General features: G+C 52.3%; 7 protein-coding genes across 7 annotated transcripts; 3 read left to right on the top strand and 4 right to left on the bottom strand.

Moving 5' to 3' along the window:
• Window positions 1–1,153: 1,153 nt before the first annotated feature.
• Window positions 1,154–1,476, bottom strand: CGGC5_v004420 (uncharacterized protein; the record flags this gene model as incomplete). Its single annotated transcript, XM_032024526.1, has 3 exons — window positions 1,154–1,171; window positions 1,252–1,260; window positions 1,300–1,476. The coding sequence occupies 3 exons, from the start codon at window positions 1,474–1,476 to the stop codon at window positions 1,154–1,156; spliced, it is 204 nt and encodes a 67-aa protein (XP_031878870.1).
• Window positions 1,477–3,576: 2,100 nt separating this feature from the next.
• MNS1-2 (Mannosyl-oligosaccharide 1,2-alpha-mannosidase MNS1) lies at window positions 3,577–5,414 on the bottom strand (the record flags this gene model as incomplete). The annotated part of the gene is made up of 2 exons (XM_032024527.1): window positions 3,577–3,696; window positions 3,768–5,414. 2 exons carry the CDS (start codon window positions 5,412–5,414, stop codon window positions 3,577–3,579), a joined length of 1,767 nt encoding a protein of 588 aa, XP_031878881.1.
• A 2,127-nt stretch (window positions 5,415–7,541) lies between these two features.
• On the bottom strand, window positions 7,542–7,846 carry CGGC5_v004418 (uncharacterized protein; the record flags this gene model as incomplete). Its single annotated transcript, XM_032024528.2, has 2 exons — window positions 7,542–7,544; window positions 7,595–7,846. 2 exons carry the CDS (start codon window positions 7,844–7,846, stop codon window positions 7,542–7,544), a joined length of 255 nt encoding a protein of 84 aa, XP_031878869.2.
• Window positions 7,847–10,499: 2,653 nt separating this feature from the next.
• Window positions 10,500–11,760, top strand: gld1 (D/L-glyceraldehyde reductase; the record flags this gene model as incomplete). Its single annotated transcript, XM_032024529.1, has 5 exons — window positions 10,500–10,546; window positions 10,657–10,744; window positions 10,803–10,921; window positions 10,973–11,045; window positions 11,101–11,760. 5 exons carry the CDS (start codon window positions 10,500–10,502, stop codon window positions 11,758–11,760), a joined length of 987 nt encoding a protein of 328 aa, XP_031878880.1.
• A 5,029-nt stretch (window positions 11,761–16,789) lies between these two features.
• On the top strand, window positions 16,790–19,147 carry ustP-6 (Peptidase S41 family protein ustP; the record flags this gene model as incomplete). Its single annotated transcript, XM_032024531.1, has 4 exons — window positions 16,790–17,057; window positions 17,115–17,393; window positions 17,450–17,651; window positions 17,701–19,147. The coding sequence occupies 4 exons, from the start codon at window positions 16,790–16,792 to the stop codon at window positions 19,145–19,147; spliced, it is 2,196 nt and encodes a 731-aa protein (XP_031878879.1).
• Window positions 19,148–21,271: 2,124 nt separating this feature from the next.
• abn-ts (Intracellular endo-alpha-(1->5)-L-arabinanase) lies at window positions 21,272–22,228 on the top strand (the record flags this gene model as incomplete). Its single annotated transcript, XM_032024532.1, has 1 exon — window positions 21,272–22,228. The coding sequence occupies one exon, from the start codon at window positions 21,272–21,274 to the stop codon at window positions 22,226–22,228; it is 957 nt and encodes a 318-aa protein (XP_031878877.1).
• Window positions 22,229–22,655: 427 nt separating this feature from the next.
• CGGC5_v004414 (uncharacterized protein) lies at window positions 22,656–23,206 on the bottom strand (the record flags this gene model as incomplete). The annotated part of the gene is made up of 2 exons (XM_032024533.1): window positions 22,656–23,070; window positions 23,142–23,206. The coding sequence occupies 2 exons, from the start codon at window positions 23,204–23,206 to the stop codon at window positions 22,656–22,658; spliced, it is 480 nt and encodes a 159-aa protein (XP_031878780.1).
• Between the last annotated feature and the right edge of the window lie 36 nt (window positions 23,207–23,242).

Here is a 23,242-nt window from a genome sequence, read left to right as displayed (position 1 = left end):
GACTTAAACTTGGATCACGAATGTCACTGGCAAAACTTGACAGGGGGAAGTTTAGTCTAGAGCAGGTGCTCGTCGGTTTCGGGGTTGAAAGGCGTTCACGAAGAGAGCAGGGTGCGATGTCGGTATCGGTGGGAGACTTTGAAGTTACGCCAAAGTCTTTCATGAGTATCGCTATCGGAATCTGGGGGCTGTGGAAATGACTCTGGATTGAGACTGGATGAACGCCGGCAAGGTCGGAGGACGCGATCCCTGCCGCTCAATGTTCATGAGCGGCAGGTGAACTTCACAGCCCTGTTCATCATTTGCAAGGTTGAGAAGTTGGATCGCTATCGGGCTCGGGAAAAGGTGATGGCAAACTGGGTAGGTCGCAATTCATAAGGAGAAAATCGTTTCCTACAAAGTAATAACATGCACATTGATATTACCCCATCGCTATCGGGCTCGGATCTGAAGATATTCCACAGCCACCATCACCTCAGCAACATCGGAGTCGGACTTAACCAAGACTGTTAGAGTTAACCTAGCCACTTTGTCCAGCCCGTCCCGCCGTGGCGGTGTTCATCACAAGCCGGCACTACGAATACCAAGTCGGCCGCTTGAACAAGGTCCCACCCTTGCACCTCGACCGTATGATCTACGTCACCCGCAAGGCCACAAGCGGGTGCCGGCCTCCATCGGGCCCGGAGGATTAAGAGGCAAACTTTAGATCGGGTTGCCGGATCGGAGAAGTCTTGGGCGATTGATGCTTGGTCTAGGCGGCATGAGGTGGCACGTCCTTAGCCAAGGCCGGCTGTGAAGAGATGTGGGCTTGAGTCGTAGGCTTTGCCAAGATGTTTTGGTACTTCTGGGGCGAGGCAGAATTTCTGGTCAACAATGTCACTCCACTGACTGAACGGTGGCAAAAGTGGATGGTACTGGAGAAAGTGGTATGCTCGCTTGAATATTTGGATATCATATTTTTGAAGGAGGCATAATGCCAAATTGGTTACGCTACTCCTCCCATGTATTGTCATGATCATCTCTAGTGTGCAGTTGCCATGAGGCTTTTCTTCATCCGAAGTTCCAAAAACAGAAGTGAAATGCCAAAGCGCCAGTGTGTCCCGTCTTCGCCGCACCGAATGTCTCAAAAGGTGGTGCCCCAAACGCCGTGTCTTTAGATAGAAACTGTGGTCTGTGTGAATGAGTTGAGTCAGCAAAACTCCTTTGCTCTCATACAATCGACCGTGAGACTATTGATGGAAGACGACTTACCAAAGAAGACTTGATCCAGGTGTAAATGGTTGGATGTGTTTAGCCAACGGAGCAGGTGCAGCCCTTGCGCTTCTCGAGGTCGACGCTGGGGAAGGGCACGCAGATCATGCCGTCGGCCTCGCAGTTGGTGCGGGCGGTGCCGCACTCGACATCCACGCAGGGCCCGTCGAAGCGGGCGGCGACGGTGGCGGCGAGGAGGGCGATGAGGGTGTTGACGGCGCGCATGGTGACTTGACTTTGTGTGATGTCGAATAGTAGTTGTAGAGAAAGTTGGGGAGAAGTTTGAATGATGGAGTGGGAGTGTTCGCGGGTGGATGTGCGGGATGAGGAGGATGTGATGGCAAGAAGGAGGGATGGACGGATGCTTCTTATACAAGTTCACGACAAGACTCACATTAGAAAGATGGAGAACTCGAGAAAGAAGGTTTGGAAACATTGGCAGGTGCCGGATGGTCAGTTGACACTCCGCCACCTTCCCCTTCTCTTTCTCTCTCGGTATGTGTGGATGGATGTCTACTCCATGTCGATACCAAGAGTTGGCTCCGTTGGAGTTGGTTACAAGGAGGATGCTATTTCGATGGCTTGCGGAGCTGTACATGGGTAGAGGAGAGGAGAACAACACCGCCGCCTAGACCGTGAGGATTGAGTGGAATAGCTGTACGGAGATGGGTGGCCTGGCTGGTCTGTGTCTTGGCTGGGCGAGGTGCTTGGGCGGCGGTGAGCCCGATAGGCAGCCGATAGGGTGAAGAACCAGTACAGACGAAAGTGTGGCTCAGGAAGAAAAAAGTCTTGGACAAAGACGGCGCGTCTTGGCGCGTACGCAGTTGTGTTTGGGGCTATTAAAAGCCATCGAGTATAGGAGCTTGATCATGCTCTTGGCGATGGGAGGCGTTTCAATCCGTTCTTGGCGGGAAGGGTGGGGGGATGGTCGTTGTTCTTCACAACGGTGCAATGAGGTGGGCTCTTTACGGGCAATTTTGGGGCATGTTAGGACCGGGGGTTGGGGGGTTTTAGGGGCGCTGTAGAGAGCTTGTAGGGCGCGGGTGCGGTCATCGTCCCGGACGCGACTCATGAGTTGCCCGGCGGGATGAGTTCAGCTAGTATGAACAAGCCTCACTTTTGTCATGACACTGAGAGATTGCACGGTTATTTACAGCATGTTATGTGGATGTACTGGGCAGAAATGTGTAAGATGATGGGCAGTTGAGACTGAGCTGTAGAGACGTGCGAGATTAGATTAGATGGCGCGGAGCTGTCCGTCGTGATGAGTGATCGGGGCCGGCTTCATGTGGCAGTGACTGATCGACGCTGCAGCGATGTGCCGGATGGGACGCAAGCGACAGCTGAGGATGAGGCGAGACGATTCCTATTATGGAAGTTTACTGTGTAGTAGGTTTCTAGTTTAATTTTAAATGCCTGCACAGCTGGCAGTGTTCATTCGATGATGGGTGACACCTGTGGCCCGTTCATCGTGACATGACCGGAGGATTCTCACCACAAGCGACCAAAGTGGTCAACCTTCTCCGACTGTCGTGTGCTCTCCTGCCAGATTCTGCGAGCATGGGTCCGGTCCGATTGTCTGACTACGAGATTGATATTGCCCACTCTAAAACAAGCTTCAATAGATCTCCGGTCGAGAGCTTACAGCCCGCCCTAATATACCGCTGGCGCTCGGCCCAAGTTTTCGGCGCCGCTGTCTCACTCATATTGCGTCCTCCTGCGATCTCACTGCCGTCCCAGCGAGGGGTTTACTAGAGTCATGGTGTTCCCTGATATTCGGTATTCTGCACGGCCGTCTTTACGGTTTAGATCTAAGATAATGTAGCCCCGCGACTTGGCGGTATGCCTTTTGTAAAGCGTGTGCTTCTCTCCTGTAGGAAGCTGTTGGCAACTCCGGTGACGTATCCCCCAAGACTTCCAAGAAACTCTCTCCTTCCAACACCTGTCCCCCAAGGCTTGCGCCGCGTAAGCACGGTCACCGCCATTCTTTGGTGTGCGGAGCGTTGGCTTAGAGCCCTCTCATCTGTTGGTTGGCCGAGGGTAAAAAAAAGCATGAATTCGCCCGATGAAATTCGCGTAAGGACCCCCATCACCACGAGGCATGCCAGGGCCTAGAAGAGCGATCCCCACTGTGGATGGAAAAAAGTAACTCCGTCATTACTCGCCAACATCAACATGTTCATCTGGACGTCGCCTCAGCAATGACCACGTCCGTCTCAAATTCAGCGAGGGATTCATTGCTTTGTGCCCTCTTCGAGCACAGACTAACGGAACCCTCCGTCTTCACTTCCAGCCTTTAACTACGACATTCCAAGTGGCTAGACCTCAGTGGGGTCTCCGGAAGGGATGGGCCTCTGTGTTGAGGACGTACTCATCGAGGCTGATGAGGTCAGGCGGCGAGAAGACGAGGTAGAAGTACTTCAACGTCTCCGCAAGCCAGAAACTCTATTTCTCGTTGGTCAGTAAGTTCACCTCTGTTGAACCATGTCTGAAGGGGATGATGAGTCTTTTCTTACCTCCATGTAGTCCTCCTTGGGCAGCGGGTCCGCTTTCTTCGTGACGTCTAGCACCGCCGCATTCCCATGCTCGACGAGCGTACCATTGCTAACGGCCTTCCACATCTCCCACGCCGCGTCTTGGAACCCTCGGTCACCTGTGATGCGGTACAGCACAAAGACGCTCTCGATGGCTTCCGGGCGCAGGATGTACCGCGCGTCCTTGGCGGTGGTGAAGCCCTTGGGGAGGTGCTCCTTGAACTCCGGCCGCAACCTCTTCTCCTTCTCCCACCGGTCCTCGTCCCACTTGCAATCGTCCCTGCGCGGGCACGCGAGCATGTTGAAGCGTTCCGGCATCATGCCCGTCGGCATGGCCTGGTAGGCGTAGTAGCATCCCAGCGTGAGTCGCGCCCCGATCGTCACCCACTCCTCCTTGCCGAGTAATCTCCCGGCCAGGGCGTAGATGCCGCCGATAAAACAGGCCAAATGCTCGCTCTCCGGGTCGAGGAACAGTTTTCCGTCAATGTCGACGTTGGCGTTGCCCGAGATGAGGATGTTCTCGTTGCCGGGTAGCATGGGCCGGAAGAATAGGGATTCGTTAGCGGCCTTGAGGAAGGCCTCCGTCATGTCCTCGTACATCGGCTCCAGCCCGCCGAGGAGCGCCTGCATCTTGGGGAGGTACTCGTACAGCGAGTCTGCGCAGCCGGCAATAGTGAACTGCGAGCCCGAGACGACGTCACGGTTTCTCATTGACACGAACATGGGCCACATGCCAGGGATCTTGGTCTTCTTCTGGCCCTCGTGGAAGAGGTCCATGACTTTGGACATGGCGTCGTAGTACTTTGGGTTACCAGTGAGTTGCGACAGCCGCGTCATTTCGAGTGAGAGCGTCCCAGGCGACGCTGAGACGACGGAGCTCTCAACATCCAAGCCTGTTCCTGCTTTCGCGTCGTTGAAGTTGATGAAATCCACGGGCATGCGATGCTCGGTGTTGAACGCGCCGTAAAGCAGGTCGCCAAGCTGAACAGCCTTATCGAGCAAGACCTTCCTCTTACTGAGGTCATACGCGGCCATCAAGCCGCCGAGATACCGAATATTAGTCTCAAACGTGTTCACGCGGTCCGAATTCGTAAACCCAAAGTCAATCGTCGCAACAGCAGCGACAGCCTCCTCAAACTCCGCCTTCAGTCCCATGATCCAAAGCACGTCGAGCGAGTCCACGAGCGTCGCGGCCCACCCGGAGAACTGGTCCTTGGCGGTTGCGGAGATGGGGTTCAGCGCGTCCTTCATCCAGGCGTACTTCTTGTAGTTCGCCCAGTCGCGCCTGAACAGCTCGCGGACCTCGTGCCGGCGGGCCTCCCGGAGCCGGGCGGCGGCGGCGGACTCGGCGGGGAACTGGTGCTGCACGCGCGGGAGGGAGGGGCGGCGGCCCTTGGGCAGCGGGGTCATTGGCGTCTTGGGAGGGTATTTGTACGACACCGAGGACCAGTCGAAGCTTGACTGTGGGGTGGCCGGGGGAGGGGCGATGTTGTGCAGGTTCATGTAGCGCTCGAGGGCGGCGGACTCGGAGCGGGCCCATGATGTGTAGAAGTAGTAGAGGAGACAGCCGCCGAAGGTGAGGGTGATGGCGAGCGTGCGGACGCGAGTCCAGCGGTACATTGCCGTCATGTTGGATGAGATTAGGAGTGAGGTACTGGGTATCTGATGATGATGAAAAATTGCAGTCGTTCGAAGGCGATGGTGAGCCAAGGGAGAGGATCTTAAGATCGAGTCATGGGAATGGATGAAGCAAGATGCCGCAAGGTGAGTATGTCTCCTAAAACGACGCGACAAGATGAAGTGAATGAGATGCGGTCGATAGCTGGTGATGCTGCTTCAGCGATGAGATGTCGTTGTCGTCGGGTCAAGGCGTATCTATCATCCAGAGCGAGAGCTTCCGAGGTTGCGATGTCGGGAGGAGATGACCAGCGTGTTAACAAACGCGCAAAAAACAGCCGCCGGCCGGCGGTAGCATCGGGGGTTCTGGAACAACGTTTTCGTGAATATGAGACATGGAGGGCAAAGTCAAATCCCAGTCGGGAAATCCTGGGGCCACCGCCAGGCTACTCCGGCGAACCATGCCCATCCCTGCCAAGACAATTCTGTCCATCGCATAGTGGTTAGCGAGGCGCTCGGCAGGGTCAATAGACATGTTTGGCTGCTGTTGGCGACCAGTCTTGGGGCTGAACCAACGCTTGCTGGCGCGCCTTTTGTGGAATGGAAAGGGGGCCGATGCGACGGGACGGGTTGCATACCCTTGCTTGGAGCGGAGTTGCCAAGAGTTGTCATGTCTAGAGATGAAGGGGCCTTCAGAGAAGTGACAGCGCTTGCTGGTTGAGATGGGATTGATAAGACACTGTCTTCTTCATGATGAGCATGCCGCAATTGATGTTTCTATGAAGACAAGTGTTGCTCGGGTTCGGGTGCATTTTAGCTTTTTGGAGAAGCGACCGAGGAGACATCCGGACCCCCAACACTCTAATTTTATAGTTATCCACAGTGGGGGTCTGGGTAACAAACACATTGCCGCCCCCTGATGATCGGTGCCGTGTTCCGTCACTAGCGGCTAAGCGAGGTTATCTACGCTTTGGATTTGGTGTATCTGCTGACTGGATGCAGATGTGCCAAGATTTGTTATGTCTGTAGACGAAGAGGTCTTGGAAAAGTGACAGCGCTTGCTGATTGAGAAAGGTTTTTTAAGATATCAAACGCTTTTTCAATAAGAAAGGATACATCTCATGGAGTGCAACTGGACTACACTACTTAGACCTCCAGTCTTTGTCGAATCCTGATGAACCAACAAAAATTGTTTTTCACTGGACAAAGGTAACGATATCTCTGCGTGTGAGTTCATTGGATATTGCCCCGCACGCCTTCAGTCCAATCGCACTCGATGGGATAGCATAGTACCTGCAAAGCAAAAGTCAGCCGCAGGCCTAGATACCAGCCTACTTCCAAGGAGCAAGCCATAAGTGCGAAGCACCAGTGATGCGGCGTAATATGTGTACTGCACCTGGCTAACGACATATTCCACGGGCAATAATGCTTGCCGTGAAGTGGCTTTGATGGAATGCCATCCCATCAGCCAAGGTCAAGGGCGTTATACATAGCCACCGCTTATCGCACGCCTTTAACCAGAATTGAGAGCCACTTTCGGTTGTCAGGTCGGGAGGGAAGAAGTTGCTCCATCTATGCAGGAAAATGCTCATACCTTGACGCACCTCTATAGCAGAGAGTCTTGCGACAGCCAGGGATGAATAACGTAATTCACGATATGGACATTAGCCTCGCGCTGAGTTCGCCGAGAGCGACGGTTGAGTTTGGATGACACCAGCCATCACGTATGAAGGTAGTTCATCAGCATTAATTCCGTTAAATAGGTATGCTGGAAGAAGGTTAAGAACTGTAAGTCCACGTGGGAAGTTACTATGGGCCTTGCAAGAAAGGCCGCAGGCGTAGCCTCTAGCACTTAATCAAATGAATTTCGTCATGAATCAAGTCACAAACTGATACTCTATGTGGATAATGTTGGACCTTTGTCAGTGGTAAACTGAACAGGGCTCAAATGATTGTCTATGTAGTCGCCATCTGATGTAACTTTTTGAAATATTCAAACGACCCAAGCAACCACGCTCCACGCCATCCAATCTCCTGTCACGTTCCGACTTGTGCTGACATCCGGCTGCAGAGCCCATTCTATAGCAGGGCAGCGATGATAAGCCTTGAGTACCTGTTCACATTGAACTCTGATGCGATTTACTATGATATCGTTAGCTTCCTACTACGACAGAGAACTGGAGAATACACACAATGCATCGGTCCCGTCCCGAGTACGAGGCCGGTGAAATGCAGTTCGAAGCACCATTAGCATTGCAGGATAGCCTGTCTCCATTGGCGCTAAGGCTGTAGACAGCAGTCTTACAGACCTCGTCGCATGTCTTGCCGTTAGCGTGTGCGACACAGCAGTGGCTGCCATCGGCTTTCTGGCATTGGCAGTAGTCGCACGCTTGCGCCATAACGACGGTGACGGCGAGGAAGGAAACGAGGGATGTGATCTTCATTTTGTGTAAACTGAGAAGGCCGAGGGAAAGTATGTTTTGCATATTCATAGTTGACATAGGAGCGGCGATTTGGTCCTTTATATACTTCATATTGCCTGGCAAAACGCACGGCGTGAATGTGTTTGCTCTTGACCCCTTGGGAACTAGCTGTTCGGGTTGGCCGTTGGTGACTGACAAGAATCGCTCCTTTTTTCGCTTTCTTGGAGTATCGCGAGTAAGGGCCAGAATACTGTGTGCTCTCGGAGAGATGCCTTGTTGTTTTCTGTTGACGATTGATGTCTAAAAGAGTTCAGCTAATCAGGGAAACGCGTATCAGTGCCTTTTTTGTCCGTTATCCCATCGGCCACGCCCTGAGTTTTCATTTTCTTGAACCAATCGAATAGCTTATTCAATCCGGTTGCGATAGTTAGTGGTATAGCAGGTTTGTTAAGTGCTATGTAGCAGCCGATGGGATAATTAAAAAATGCAGCGCCCACTCCTACTAACGAGTCATCAGTAAATTCATGCCAACGAGGTTCGGCAACTGTCTGTGAGTGTCATAGAGATTCCAGTAAGACGAGCTGTTCGCCTACGGTGGCTGCGATGAACTCACGGCTTAGACACCTGCTCAATCCAAAATCGAACGATTGGTGGTTGCTGTTCCTTCAAAGGCTCACATGTCCTTGGGGCTCTGGAACACAAGACGATCTGAGAGCTACGACCAACGCCCCCGAGGAACTACCAAGATAACGATGACAGCTATTGTGATGTCAATGGAGAGATACAACTAGACCGTGAAGTATATCAAATGCGCATAGAGCGAGTAGGACATACACCGTGGAGACTTGGAAAAAGGAGAACCCGCGCCCCCATGTTTGCAGGGGTCAGTTCCAGAGCCAATAAGGCAGTTCGGCGTAACTTACCAGCAGTTATCTGCCGTGCGAAAATATAGATCAAAGTAGGAAGGGAAGAAGAAGAAAAGCGTGCTTGGATTGAAGTGCCTTTTTAGCTTTTCAGAGAAGCGCGCGAGGAGATCTCGGGACCCCCGACGCTCTCATCCCACCCCATTGACTACAAGCACCAGAAACCCCCCGCGCGGGGTAGTGCCATTGAACACATGCACAGCAACACTAAATACTTTATTTTTTCAATAACAGATTCCATCTTCTTTGGTACTCGAGTACAATTGGGGCATCTGAGAGACGTATCTTTTGGCGTCGGGTCATGTAGCATTCAATAGGATAGTCGTCAACAGTGGGGTCTGGGTAATAGACACATGGCTGCCCCCTGAGGATCGGTGCCGTGTTCCGTCGCCAGCGGCCGGTAAGCGAGGTCATCTACGCTTCGGATTGGATGTAGATGCTGACTGGATGCAGATATTGTCAGATCCGGACTTGGCTTCTAGGTGAGACTCTTCTTTCAACGTCGACGCATGAGATGAATGCTTGGAGGGTGAGTGAATGTAAGACGGCGCGGTCGCACGAATGGGATTGGTTCAGCAAGACAAGAGGATGTGTCTTCATCAAGTCAATCACCAACTATCAGATTCGAAATGCTTGAAATAACGACGCGACGCAATCGTCTCAATGAATTACTCATCATATCAAATCATCATCATTTTTTTTTGTGGCAGCTGGATGTCCGTTAATGGCTTAGTTCATGTCGGCATTTCTCCGTCCTCCCGTCAAGTAGCCGCTGAACCCCGTTGTTGCACAGCATACGAGACATCGCCGTTGGGTACGGTTGTATCACCTAGCTCGGCCACCAGCGTTTGAGGTGAGATCATCGATAACTAGCCTTATCTACTACCACTCCTCTATATCATCTCTCATTTGTGCGCTTCTTTGCGACCGGCTGCGGGGCTTTTTGTACCATTTGTGGCCCCGAGATCGCATGAGTCGGCAGTTTCTTGTGCGCAATACTGTTCGTCATTCCCGCAATATCTTCAAAGCCGCACATCATGACGCCAAGATGCGGGCCGTCCAAGACGACATGCATGAGGGCTAAGGCGCAATTCCTTCCCGTCCCAGGGACCTGGGCCTGGAAGCGAGGTGCCATCGACCAGACAGAAGGACTTTGGTGAATCTCTATTACGTTGGGAAATATTCATAATGATTACTACTGCATGCTCTCCATCGGCGGTGTCAACCTGCTGCATGCAGAGTAACGCATAGTAGACTGCAGCCGGCGCATCTGGCTGCATCCGCTCCCGCTCCCGTTTCCATGTACAGCCGGGAACTCGCATCAGCCATTAGCCACGGCGACCGCCATCCGCAAGAACCACATGTTCCCCTCCTCCATCATACCTAAAGCCCCGAAGCCCCTCCCCCTCCACACCCGCCTCCGGCATCGGCTCACGCCCCGAAGTGTGGGGTCCCCAGGCGCAACTAGTCAACGGTGCCCCGCCGAAGCGACTGGAAGCTCTGTTGGCACTCTCAGAGTCGTGGGCTCGGAGCCATCAAAGCGGGCAAAGCGGGTCCGACGGTGGGCGTCACGGCCGCCCACCCATCAGGGTTCGCAGCTCATCCTGACAAACAATGATGCAATGGGCCCCGAAACCCCTCACTTGCTTAAAAGGCCACCTACTTGTTCCTCCTCTCCATTCGGGATCTCTGTGATCTCTCACGATACTCTTCATCCCATCTCACAACCTCTTCTTCAAACTCAAGTCATCATGTCTTTCGGTAACAAGGCTAAGCTTAACTCCGGCGCCGAGATCCCGTACGTTTGCTTGTTTACAGTGATCTGAACTCTTTTGGTTCAGGCCCCTGCCGATCACTGTACCCCACTTCACGTCTTGAGCTTCACTGACTTTTGACCCCTCATTTCAGTACTCTGGGATACGGCACCTGGCAGTCCAAGCCCGGTGAAGTGTCTGTCGGTGTCTACGAGGCCCTCAAGGCCGGCTACCGTCACCTTGTAAGCATCGGCAAACGTTGAAAGAGATGTAAGGGGCAGGAGCTGACAGCTACGGCAGGACTTGGCCAAGATCTACCAGAACCAGCCCGAGGTTGGTGAGGGTCTGAAGAAGGCTCTTGCTGACATCCCCGGCCTCAAGCGTGAGGACATCTTCATCACCTCCAAGCTATGGAACAAGTGAGTTACCTTGGTACGTGAGATGAGACATGTTTACTGACAGCAACACAGCAACCACCGCCCCGAGAACGTTGAGGCTGCTCTTGACGAGACCCTCCAGGAGCTCGGCCTCGACTACCTTGACGTGAGTATACCCAATCCTTCCATCTACTGGAACACTCGCTCACTGACCCATCTAGCTCTACCTCATCCACTGGCCCGTTGCCTTCAAGAAGAACGGCGGCGAGCTCTTCCCCAAGGCCGCCGGCAACGACTCCGAGGTCGACCTCGACCAGGGCGTCTCCCTCGTCGACACCTGGAAGGCCCTGATCGCCCTGCCCAAGTCCAAGGTCAAGGCCATCGGTGTCTCCAACTTCACCATCGACGACCTCCAGACCATCATCGACGCCACCGGCGTCGTCCCCGCCGTCAACCAGGTCGAGCGCCACCCCCTCCTCCAGCAGAACGACACCCTCATCAAGTACGCCAAGGAGAAGGGCATCCACATCACCGCCTACTCCGCCTTCGGCAACAACGGCTTTGGCCTGCCTCTGCTCATCGAACACGACGTCGTCAAGAAGATCGCCGAGAAGATCAACGCCACCCCTGCCCAGGTCGTCCTTGCCTGGTCCCAGGTCGGCGGCCACTCCGTCATCCCCAAGTCCGTCACCCCCAGCCGCATCCACTCCAACTTCCAGGAGGTTAAGATCTCCGACGAGGACGTTGCCGCCATCAACGAGATCGGCAAGGAGCCCCGCCGCTACAACATCCCCTTCACCTACAAGCCCCGCTGGAACATCAACATCTGGGACGAGAAGGAGGAGAAGGAGGCTGCCAACCGCGTCGTTCGCAAGCTTTAAATGTTTGATACCATGTGGATATTAGAGCGGGCTTAGACGGCCTTAGATAGACGACTCGATGAATAATGAAAAAAAGATCATAGAAAGAAAAATTGTCTTATGTTCTGCGGTGATGTGATAGAGGGGGTTGCTGTAAGGTGTTGAGTCCTCGATCAAAGCAAAGAACATTTCCAAGGTGGATATGCTATGCTGCCACCCATCAGAGAGACAATCACGACATAGAGCAGTTTCAATCTCATTACACTACTACCATGTTTTTTGCCTTTCCTAAGAGCTTTGCTACTCGGGCGGGTATCTCTCGCAACCCGTGCGGATGGTGATATGGTACTAGGTAAATATGATACTAACAACTGTGACGGCGACGAAGACGACAACCAGGGTATAGACGAGGACAACTCGACGATGAAGACTATACCGACGACATTGGTAACAAAGATGATGACGACGACACAGGTAGCAATAGAAACACACAGGCTACTAATGTATGTGGCTTTTCGCCTGGTTAGCCAAACGTTTCCAAGCCTCTCGAACATATATTCCTCATTATGCGACCTACCAAGACTCAGCAAGCGCAATTCACCTCTTCATCAAAGCATTTTTCACATGGGTCAAACATGGTTACTTGCATTATTAAAGTGATTATGCAAATGGCGCAATCATGAGAATTGAACGAAAACATTGCAGCAGAGATCATGAAGGGAGTAGGAGGAAGAGGTAGCAATACGGACAACAGGGATGGCCGAGATATTGTAACGAAAGCATGGGGGATAGTGACGACAGAGACTATGGAATAATCACCTGAGAGGTAAACACTAGGCTGGCAGGAGACAACGCAGCAAAATCACAAACAAACCTCAGGTACAAGGGTACAACCTGACAATATATGGACGGAATCGAGCAGATTTTCAAACTGTTTAGCAGCAAATCCCGCTGATTAAGTAGACTGGTTCTAGGCCATTTGGCATGATGCTAGCAAGGGTGTAAAGTGAAAGTTGGGTGTCTACGCCCCATTGCCATGGAATGTCGCATCGCAAGATAAGCACTAAAAGCCATGTTTAACAGCGCCTCAATCCTGCAGATCTAAGTTGTCAGTCAAGAGATGTGATTGGCTTTCGCCAACCTTGTCTGCCTAAGGGTTTCAAGACAAGCCCTGGATAGACATTGAAAGGAATGCAGCGTCGCTTCGAGCATATCGCTACGAAGCGGGTTGTCGTCATGATTTGAGACAGGCGAAACATCGATAAGACGGTAATCTAAAGCGCTCTAATCGCCCACCAGGGCTGAGCCGTTTAGGTTCCATAAATCCCCTTTCCACCCTTTCCACCCCACGACATCCTTTTCTTTGTATCGGTTCCCAACTTTGGCCATACAGCGGCCTCACTACCGTGGCAATGGCAACCTCCGAGGGAGAAACACGAGACAGACTGCCAAACAGCGAATACGACTCAGACCCCAATGCTATCCGTCCAACTCCTGGGCGGCGGACACCATCCCCGGAACCTCCGAGTTCCATGTCTCTTTTGGATACATCGAGAACACAGACCCCAAACGTCGAGTCGAAAGAGTCGGACTCAATCGAAAATCCGCACCAACCAGCAATTCAGTCGCGATCACTAGTCCCTGCCTACCTGGTAGCAGGGTATGCAACTCTGTCCATTTTTGCTTGGGTAACGACATGCGTGATGACTTACCGACCCCTATGGCCCTTGAAGTTCACAAAACAGTATGTTATGGACTATCAGAGCGAGTACAATGGGGGAAACATCAACTTGATCCGCCAAACGATCGAGAAAAACAGGGATTGGTATCAACGCATTAGGGTCTTGCAGTCAGTCATCGCAGTTTTGACCCTCCCTATTACGACATCGGTCATGTCAGCTGCAGCCGTCATCTACGTCCAACGAAGTTCGCACGATCTGAGCTTGCGCCAATTAATTGCACTGGCAGACAAGGGCTGGACGGATGCAATAGCTGTAGCAACGGCTCCAGGGGGGCGGCACAAGTCGCCTTTTCTCGTTGTGGCTATTGCAGTGTACATCCTTGGTGGTCTGCTCTCCCCGTTGCAAGAATCCTTCTTGTCGGTCCTGTCGAAGAAGGTCACTTACTCCCCTGGGGGTACGAGCTACCTGGCCGATATTCCCGAGCAATTTAAGTACACAGGTCGAGCATACCGCGAAGACAATTCAGTTGTTCTCATCACACGTGGCTTGTTGGAAACAACTAGTTCTTCTCAGCCACAAGCGCAGTTGTGGCAAGGCAGCGGCTATGCATGTTCTGACTCTGAAGAGGTCGATGGTAAACGCATATCAGAGGCATGCCGCTTCGGAACGACCCTTGAAGATATTGCAAAGCTAGAAGCCCCTTTTCTGGCCCAACTACCAGCTGGTTATTCGACCGGACTTATCCGTCAGTTCATCCCCCGCATCAACTCCACAACAGATGTGGCTTTGGTGACTGCAGAAGACTTCCCGAGGTCTTGTGAGATAATGCCTGGATCTTTCTGGGCAAGTTACTTCACTGAAGGTGGCGGTACGAGCTATCCTGGATATCCACCGGTTTCGATCCAAATATGCATGCCGGGCAATCTCACCACCACTCCGTGGAAGCGGACAAGGAATCGGCAGACCTTTACAGAGAACCTGTATCTCAACATTAGCTTTGAGCAAAAGGAACCGAAGATTTCATACTGGAAGATCAGTATGAGTACCACAGCGGGATACTTTCAGCTACCAAACGAATGGAATCAAACAGCTGGCGAATTGCTTGACAAAGACGCATTCGGTCCTGAAGGTGCATGCCACAGAGGCTGTGAAAAGCAGGTATCAGTATACAACGACTTCATGTTGAAAGATAAAGATGGTGGAGATGATAGCATGTAAGTCTGAGCCTTGTCATATGGTTGGTTGGTTTACTTATGCTTCAAAACCAGCCCATTATACCATGACGAATGCATCCTTCTTGGGATAGATCCGTGGGAACCCAATGTGCTAGAAAGGGTCCCCAACAAAGGACCCCTGCTTACGGTTGTACTCGCGCTCTTCGGCCGAAAGTCCTTCTTGGACACTAGGTTGTCCAACTCTTCAACCTTTGTGAACCTAAACGTCACATCAAACACCACGGCTTCTTCCACTTGCATCTATCTCAATCCCCTCGGACTCTTACTTGAAGACGAGGGATACAAATCACAAGAAATATTATGCACCACACGCGCAGACATCAGCAAGGAGCCCAGATTGAAATACAACATGTCAAAATGGTTCTCTAGCTTTTTCTATTTCCAGGATGACGCAAAAGATGTTAGAGGGACGATCAAAAACATCTTCACTCGTGCCGCATTTATAGCGAATCAGGCCTGGCTCCAACACCAAACGAATGGAAACTCCGTGGAGGTCAACCGTGACCAAGGCTTGGACACCGTAATCCCTTCTATGTCACTGGCCGGGATGATCACGATGAGCATTTTGTCGGCAGTGCACCTGGTTGCGTTGTCTCTGTTTGCAGCGTATGCGGCACGAAGGTCTGATTTGGTAGACACGAAATTGGATGCGTGGGCTATGATGAAGATTGGAGCTAGCCATGCTAGTCACGTATTCCTGAGCAAACACCAGAGAGCAGAGGATGTTACGTTATTGGATCGTTTGTCGGGTAGGCTTGGCCGCTCGAGGGTAGATGATGATCGGAATGAGACAACTAGGCTGCAAAACTAATGAAGGTTACGATGGATTATATGCTGCAGCAACGGGATGGACACTTCTGGCGGGCTACCTTAGGTGAACGTGCTACTGTACTGGTCCTTTCTTATTATATCGAGGCCGCCTATTTTTACTATGGTAGAGCGACCACTTTTCCTGTGGCTATACTCTACCTCACCGTCGTCGTCGTCGCTTCTATAGTCGCCGTCGTTGTCGTTATCATCTTCGTCGCTGCTCTCGTCGTCAATAAAGTAGGGGTACTTAAGGACACAGGAGATACAGCCGTGCAGACAGAGGAAAATTAGGTGGTCTCATTATATCAACATTGACCATTGTGTCATTCCGTGTACCTATCGTATCAAGTGTACTGTGAAATGCAATGAGCCTCAACAGCTCTTGGATGTTATGACTTTCAATGAATAACCTTACTCAATGATGGGAGACAACGGGCGCTCGAGGTTAGGTAGCTGTTGATGGGTCTTGAGTAACACAATGGTAGTCGGTGGCCAACACAGTAAAGAGAATGAGGACCTCCTATGAGTGAGGACTAAATCTGTTAGTGCAAACACGAATCATGATCCGGGCAATCTCAGGCCGCAAAGCCCCTCATCAACAATCTCCGTTCACCACCTGCCAATTGAGAATTCTTTGGGAAGGCCTATCCGTGAGATTCGCGTCTGCAGGTTCGGTTGACGGGCCGAGGCATCCCAACCCACAAGCCGCATGCTGGCACACGCGGGCATCGGGAAGGGGATCTTTTGTTCGCGCCGGGGTTCAGGGGCCAATCACTCCCCACTTCTCTTATCGCGCGGCGATCACGACAAAAGCCAACAATATTACCAGAAATAACGGCAAAAAGAAATCTCATATCACGGACCTAGAGCGGCATTAGAAGTCCGTCGGCCGCCTCCAACATGCAGTACCGGCAGCTCAACAGCCGACATATCCGTGATAATCCTGACCTTAGCTCCAACAAAGGTGCACTCTGGAGATGAGAGTCGCTCGTATGCAGGCCAAGCGCCAGGGGCGGCCCCAGTCTGGGGGTGACCTTGCACATCGACCTGCCAAGTGAAGCTAGCGGCTCATGTGGTGTCGACAAAACAAGCTCATGCGATTGGGATGAACGCCCACTTAACGCACGATGGTAGGCGATGGTGACATCGGGAGCACTGGAGACGACCACGGCTCAGTCCAGAAGGAAAGTGGATGACGACGACAAGATGGAGAACAGCTGAGAGACATAAGAACGCGGGACTGTCGCGTCGTCCAGTGAGCAAGAGGTCAGCTTCCTCCGGTAGCCCTGATCGATAGCCAAGTTGTTCTGAGCCGACTTTAAGATGCGAAGCTCCTTTGTTACCGCGCCAGCTTTGCTGGGCAGTGTTGCTGCTCTTTCCAACTCGACGACCACCGCATCGGTGCCTTCGTCGACTGAGCCTTGTGCTGCTGTCAGCGCTGCTTGGGCTTCTCAGCATGCTGCTGCACCCACAGTCACGCCGACTGTGCCCGCTCAGCTGGCTTACGACTGTCTGAACTCAGTTCCCCTAGGCAAGCAGGAGGCCATTGACTTGGTCGACTCAATCGTGCCTTACCTCGAATGGCAGAGCGGTGAGCTCCGATCCCGGGATGTGTGATCGGTTCAGGAGAGTGCTAACTGTTGTGGAGACGCTACGTACAAGGCCGACCCCCCTGCCGACTATGACTTCCCTGCCTACGACATGTTCGCTGCCTTGGAGAAGGTCCGAAGCAACCTCGAAGCCGACGTTTACACCAGCGAGTATGCTTTCCAGTCCGCTCTGTACAATGAAGTCTTTGGACCTGGGCATGATGGCCACTTCGTGTACTATCCAGACCTCTTGACTGCTGTTTTCGAGTGGACCCGCGAGCGAGCGCTCGTCTCCATTAGCGAGGATGGCTCATCCCTGCCAGTAATTAAGATCTATGGTAAGATAAGCTCGAGCCTCCCCTTTTTCGTCAGTGCATTTCTAACTCAATTTCAGAGGAGGTTGTTTCGTCTCCAGAAACTGCTTCTGAGGTTAAGCTTATCAACGGAATTGATGCCGCTACATACCTCGACGAGACCATCAACAAGGCGAACTGGAACCGTGACGCTGATTCCGCGTACAACTCCGTCTTCTTCGAGCAGTCTCTGTATGCCACAACCGGTGGAAAGGGATACTTCAGCTCAGGCGGTCGCATTCGGTAAGTTTAAGCTTCACGCGTAAGCTACCATCTCAACTAACACGAGCAGTTATGTCTACCAGGGCGCCAACACCACGATTACATTCGCCAACGGCACGGAAGTCACCTTCGAGAACCACGCGACTGTCAAAAAGGCTTTGACTGGTGTCGTCGACGGGCCCTCTTTCTATGCAAAGTTCTGCAACCCGCTGAGCCCTGCTGTTGACGCTCCATCAAGCACAACCCCATCCACTGGCTCTGGCTCCAGCGACCTTCTCCCCGGATACCCTTCCCCCATTGTCACCACTCCCGATGGAATCGTTTCTGGATACTACCTCGAGGGTGAAGGCCTCGATGACGTTGCTGTCATTGTTCTCACTGCCTTTGAGAGTGAGAGCCCCGCGGAGTTCCAGGCCGCCGCTCGCGACTTTTACACAGCTGCTCTTGCCGCCGGCAAGACCAAGCTCGTGATCGACTTCCAGCAGAACGGCGGGGGCTACATTCTACAGGGCTACGACTTCTTCCGTCAGCTTTTCCCCCACACTGTCCAGGAGGGCAACTCCCGCTGGAAGGAGAATGATGGCTTCAACGCTGCGGCTGAAATCGTTTCCCGTATCTCCAACGAGCCCAATGCCACCAACAACGCCAACATTGACCTCGTCACCAGCTACTCTGAGTCCTGGTTCAACTGGCGCTACGACTACAACATCTCGAACGAGGGCTTCAGCTCGTTTGAGGACAAGTTCGACCCCCAGGTGTTCCAGAACACGTCGTACACCAACCTCATGAGGTGGAACCTGAACGACCCTCTGACGACGGTCAACGCCACCTTCGGTCTAGGCATCGAAATTACTGGCTACGGCAACCTGACCAACGTTGCGCAGCCTTTCGAGGCTGACAACATCATCATCCTGTACGACGGTGTCTGCGCCTCAACTTGCACTATCGCCTCCGAGTTCCTTCGCATCCACGGTGGCGTCAAGTCAATCGCCATGGGTGGTCGCCCCAAGGAAGGCGGAATTGAGGGCGTCGGGGGTATCAAGGGCTCCCAGGTCCTCGACTGGAGCTCTATCTACGGCTTCTCCACCGACCTCCTCCCCTACGCCACCACCGACAAGCAGAAGGCTGCTTTCGCCACCTACAGTGATCTCCCTTTGAACCGCAGCTTGGCCGCTGCTGTCAACGTCCGTGACCAGATTCTGAGAGACAACGTCGAGGATGGCATCCCTGCGCAATTCGTGAAGGAGATTGCCGACTGCCGTCTGTACTGGACTTTGCCCATGGTCAACGACGTCACCGAGGTCTGGAAGGCAGCGGCTAACGCTGCCTTTAACGGCGCCAAGTGTGCCTACGGTGGCATTGAGAAGAGGGATGTGAGCGAGCAGGCGGCGGTCAGACGCAGAAGCTACCTTGCGGCTGCTGCTCTGCACTCTCGTGGTACTGTATCTCGCCGCGCCTTGTCACCTACGAATGAGCGCTCGTGGCAGGACAAGTATGTGCAGAAGGCTATTGAGTAGAGTTTTTGCACTTAATCAAGTCAATAGTTCTATACTTCTGAAATGTTAATATTGCCTTATGACAATCAAACTTAAATCTTGAGTGCTCTCAAATTGCTTATAAAGGTCACACCTTGACGTTCGAATCCGTTAACAACGACATGTAAATGGTCCACCCACTGGAGGCATCTCCGAAATGGCAAGGGCTTAGTTTAATAGATCTCGACAGAATCATGCAAAACCTCGACCACACCAGAACAAGCTACGTATTGCCCAGCTCCAGCACCGTCGACAGAGCAATCCCGACCTCGTATCAACACTCGCTCTTCGCTAATTACTCACCAGTCACGGAAAATGCCAGGCAAGTTCACCTACTTTTCAAAGCTTCCAGCTGAGATGCGATTAGAAATATGGAAATTCGCCATCCGACCCTCTCGCGCCGGTGTTCATTTCTTTGGTATCTGTTACAATAAATATTACGCCAAACCCATCGATTGTCAACCGGCATACGCGTTTTTCGAAGATGATACGTATGTTCTTGCCGCCCCAAATTTTCTATCAACCCCTTCGTGGCTGGAAGGCAATGAATCTGATTACGCACTCGATGCAGGGCTCTGGACTGCTTGTAAAGAATCAAGAGAAGTCGTCAAACGGCACTACAAGATCGGAATCTGCAAGCAGGAGAGACCTAAGCTAGTTCAATCAAAAGGTTCAAGCTCTCCCGAATTTGAACATTTACGCGTGCCTAGACTCGGACACTGTCGACTCGAGAACGAAGACGTGTTGTTTCTGGTTTACCCACTCCAAGATCTTATCTGTTTTCATATCGCAGACAAGCAATACATTGATTCAGGACTTTATGCCGAGGACGTGCGCCATTATCGCCCCTACGGATTGCCTTTCTGGGCCGCAGTGGCGGGCCATAATGATGTTGTTCCGCAGATTGCATTTGAATACGACGCCTCATGGGAGTTTGACAACCGAATAAGGAATGATGTATTCTTGCAGGAGGCAGGCGGCAGTCGAGCATGCTTTCTTCATGCGTTGAGGGATGCTGCACATCTATATCGGCCTATGAGACTATTTCTCATTGATCGTGGGATAGCTGACCAGGTGGACATTGAGAACTTGAGTCATTGCGAGTTCGAAACCGATGAAAACAGGTACTACAGAGTGACCTCGAGCGATATTACTCATTCGCAGCAGGGTAGGAATGCCCTGGACTTTGTGGAGTCTGTGAAAAGCTTTTGGAGCTACGATGATTACGACGCGAGCAACTTCAACCCGGATGATACCAATATGGATGAAGATGATTATCAAGGCAACATGTTGTCCTACTTGTGTCATGATGTTCAGGTGCTCACAGCTGTTGCTAAGTAGGACAGGTAAACAGCGACATCTCAGTAATAGGCGAAATCAAATTGGATGAAGCCGACTTCACCAAGAACATGGGAAACTCGTTGGAGACGGGAGAACGAATTCTTGGCGAACAACTCAGCAAGATTTTGGACGGAATAGAGAATATTGGTATATCCCACCACCCACACAGCAGAGTGCCCCTGAAAATCTAAGATTGGTAAACAGCCGAAGAAAACACTCAATTACATCCCATGCACACAACTTTGCCTTGGATTTGACAGTGGCCATCACATATCCATCCATGTCAACGACTAGCTCCATAGGTCACTGTCAAGTTTCGATTCGTGGAAGAAGCAGTCACGCGGCTCGTTCCTTCCTAATCCGGTACCGGCCTTGGCTGCTTGCCAAGATGTCACATCCCGCTCTCACTGCCGTGATATCTGAATGGCGCGCTTCTCTCCCCGCGAAACGGAACCAGAGTCTCCGTTGTGAGTAATTCTTCCGTGGGGCGCTTCGTGGGCAAGGTGACCGCGTATGTTGCGCATAGCGCGCGTGGCAGCCATACGGAAAATAAGAGTACCGTGACAACAGAAATACAAAAAGACGATGTTTCGACGGCTATTTGCCATTTTTGTTTCAACCCCAGGCGATCAATTCCTTCTTTACCTTGTTTCTTGACCCACGTTGCTGGTCTCTCAGGCGTCGAAGTAGCGAGTCCCTGAGCAATCAGCCAGTCCCAAGTTTCTCACCGCAAAGATCGGCGGTAACTCCAGAACTCTATTCAAGATGTTGCCCATGTGGAAGCAGTTGATCGGCAGCATCCTTGCTGTCGTTTCCATAGCCCCGGGTGCTAATGCAGCATACCCCAACCCGGGTGCGGTCTCTGGCAGCATCAACGTCCACGACCCAAGTGTTGTCAAGACTAGCAGCGGCACATATCTCATGGCCCACACCGGAACAAACATCGCGCTCAAGACTTCCACCGATCGCACTGTCTGGCGCGATACCGGCGCTGCGTTCCCGAATGGCGCATCGTGGACGACGGCTTATACGGGCGGCGACACCAATCTCTGGGCTCCAGACATCTCCTACCGTAACGGACAGTACTACATGTACTACTCTGCCTCGACGTTCGGATCTCAGAAGTCTGCTATCTTCCTGGCGACGAGCAGCACGGGCGCGTCAGGATCGTGGACTAACCAAGGCCTAGTGATTGAATCATCAAGCTCCGTCGACTACAACGCCATCGACCCCAACCTCTACGTGGACCCGTCAGGAAACTGGTGGTTGTCCTTCGGCTCCTTCTGGACGGGCATCAAGATGATCTCCATCAACCCGAGCACCGGAAAGCGTTCTGGCACGAACCTCGTCTCTCTTGCCCGCCGCACGGTGGCAGACGGCGCTATCGAGGCCCCCTTCATCACTCGTCACGGAAACTACTACTACCTCTGGGTGTCTTTCGATAGATGCTGCAACGGTGCCGCCAGCACTTACCGCACCATGGTCGGTCGGTCCACCAGCGTGACGGGTCCTTATGTCGACAAGAGTGGTGTGCAAATGATGAACGGCGGCGGAACCGAAGTCATGGCTACCCACGGCTCGATCTATGGCCCTGGCCATCCTGCTGTCTTCACTGACACGGATGCTGATGTGTTCGTTTACCACTACTACAACAGTGCAAACGCCGCGCTCTTGGGAATTAACCTCATTCGTTATGATTCGGATTGGCCCGTTATTTACTGAGGGGATAGGATTGATCATTGGCAGGGGTTTGGGACATTGTGGCTGGGGTCTTGGGTTCATGTACATACTTACCATCTCAATGACATATTCATTCATCATCATCCAAATATGGCATGAGTCCCAGTGAGTGTTAGATCAGCATTGGATCAGCCAGGAGACTAATCTAGGATCCATGCGAAGATGTCTTCTCGCTCATACAATGGCTAATCTCTCAGATTGACAGCGCTCTTCGAAAGTCTTCATCTTTCTTTCGGGCGGTGGATGTTAACAGACGTGCCAATTGTGCATGCTGCACATCGCTAAAGTCAAGACACTACTGCTCCAGGTGATATCAAAGGTCCCCAACAGAACGTGAGTGATCAAATACGCTGATGCTTGAATTTGTACAGGAAACGAACTCTACAATACACATACACGAAAGGGGTATTTAGTCCAGTCTTCTCCACCACAGCTCTCCACGGTTGCCACCATCTCTTTGCGACGCAATGAGAAGAACCTTGCCATCTTCAAACAATGTGTAGTTGCGTCTCGCCTCGGTGCCGACCATGGAAGGGATGTTGGCGACGGTCAACGGGCCGTGGATGACTTGGCCGGTTGTGAGAGTGGCGGGGAAGGCGTCGCTGATACGCATAACGCCTGCGTATCCGATCGAGTGTCTGCCGACCTGGGCCCAATCCGCGTCGGTTTGGCTGTCTTCGTAGGGGAAAGTGAGGTTCGCCGGGCGGTCTTCGGGGTCGGTCGATGTAATGGTGGCTGTTACGTAGCCGGATTTGCTGTATGTGAGGATGCCGACAGGGTTGGAACCGTAGACACGGTCCTCGACGGGAACGCCATTGCTAGTCCTGTACGAGTCTAGTGTGAGCCAAACTATCGGTATCTAGGCGGGAGCCGGTAGCTAGCTGAGCTGACTTACGCAGAGGTGTTGAGGAGGGTGTAAGTTCCTGCCAGCACGGCAATGATTTCGGTGGCGTTGACCATTTTGAAGTTGACAGGTATGTGATTAATGACAGACTT

This window comes from Colletotrichum fructicola (genome assembly GCF_000319635.2).
Source record: "Colletotrichum fructicola Nara gc5 chromosome Unknown KSG_Nara_v1_contig02, whole genome shotgun sequence".
NCBI classification, from domain to species: domain Eukaryota; kingdom Fungi; phylum Ascomycota; class Sordariomycetes; order Glomerellales; family Glomerellaceae; genus Colletotrichum; species Colletotrichum fructicola.
The sequence above is the reverse complement of the archived record's forward strand: the minus strand, read 5'-3'. Positions and strand labels throughout refer to the sequence as shown.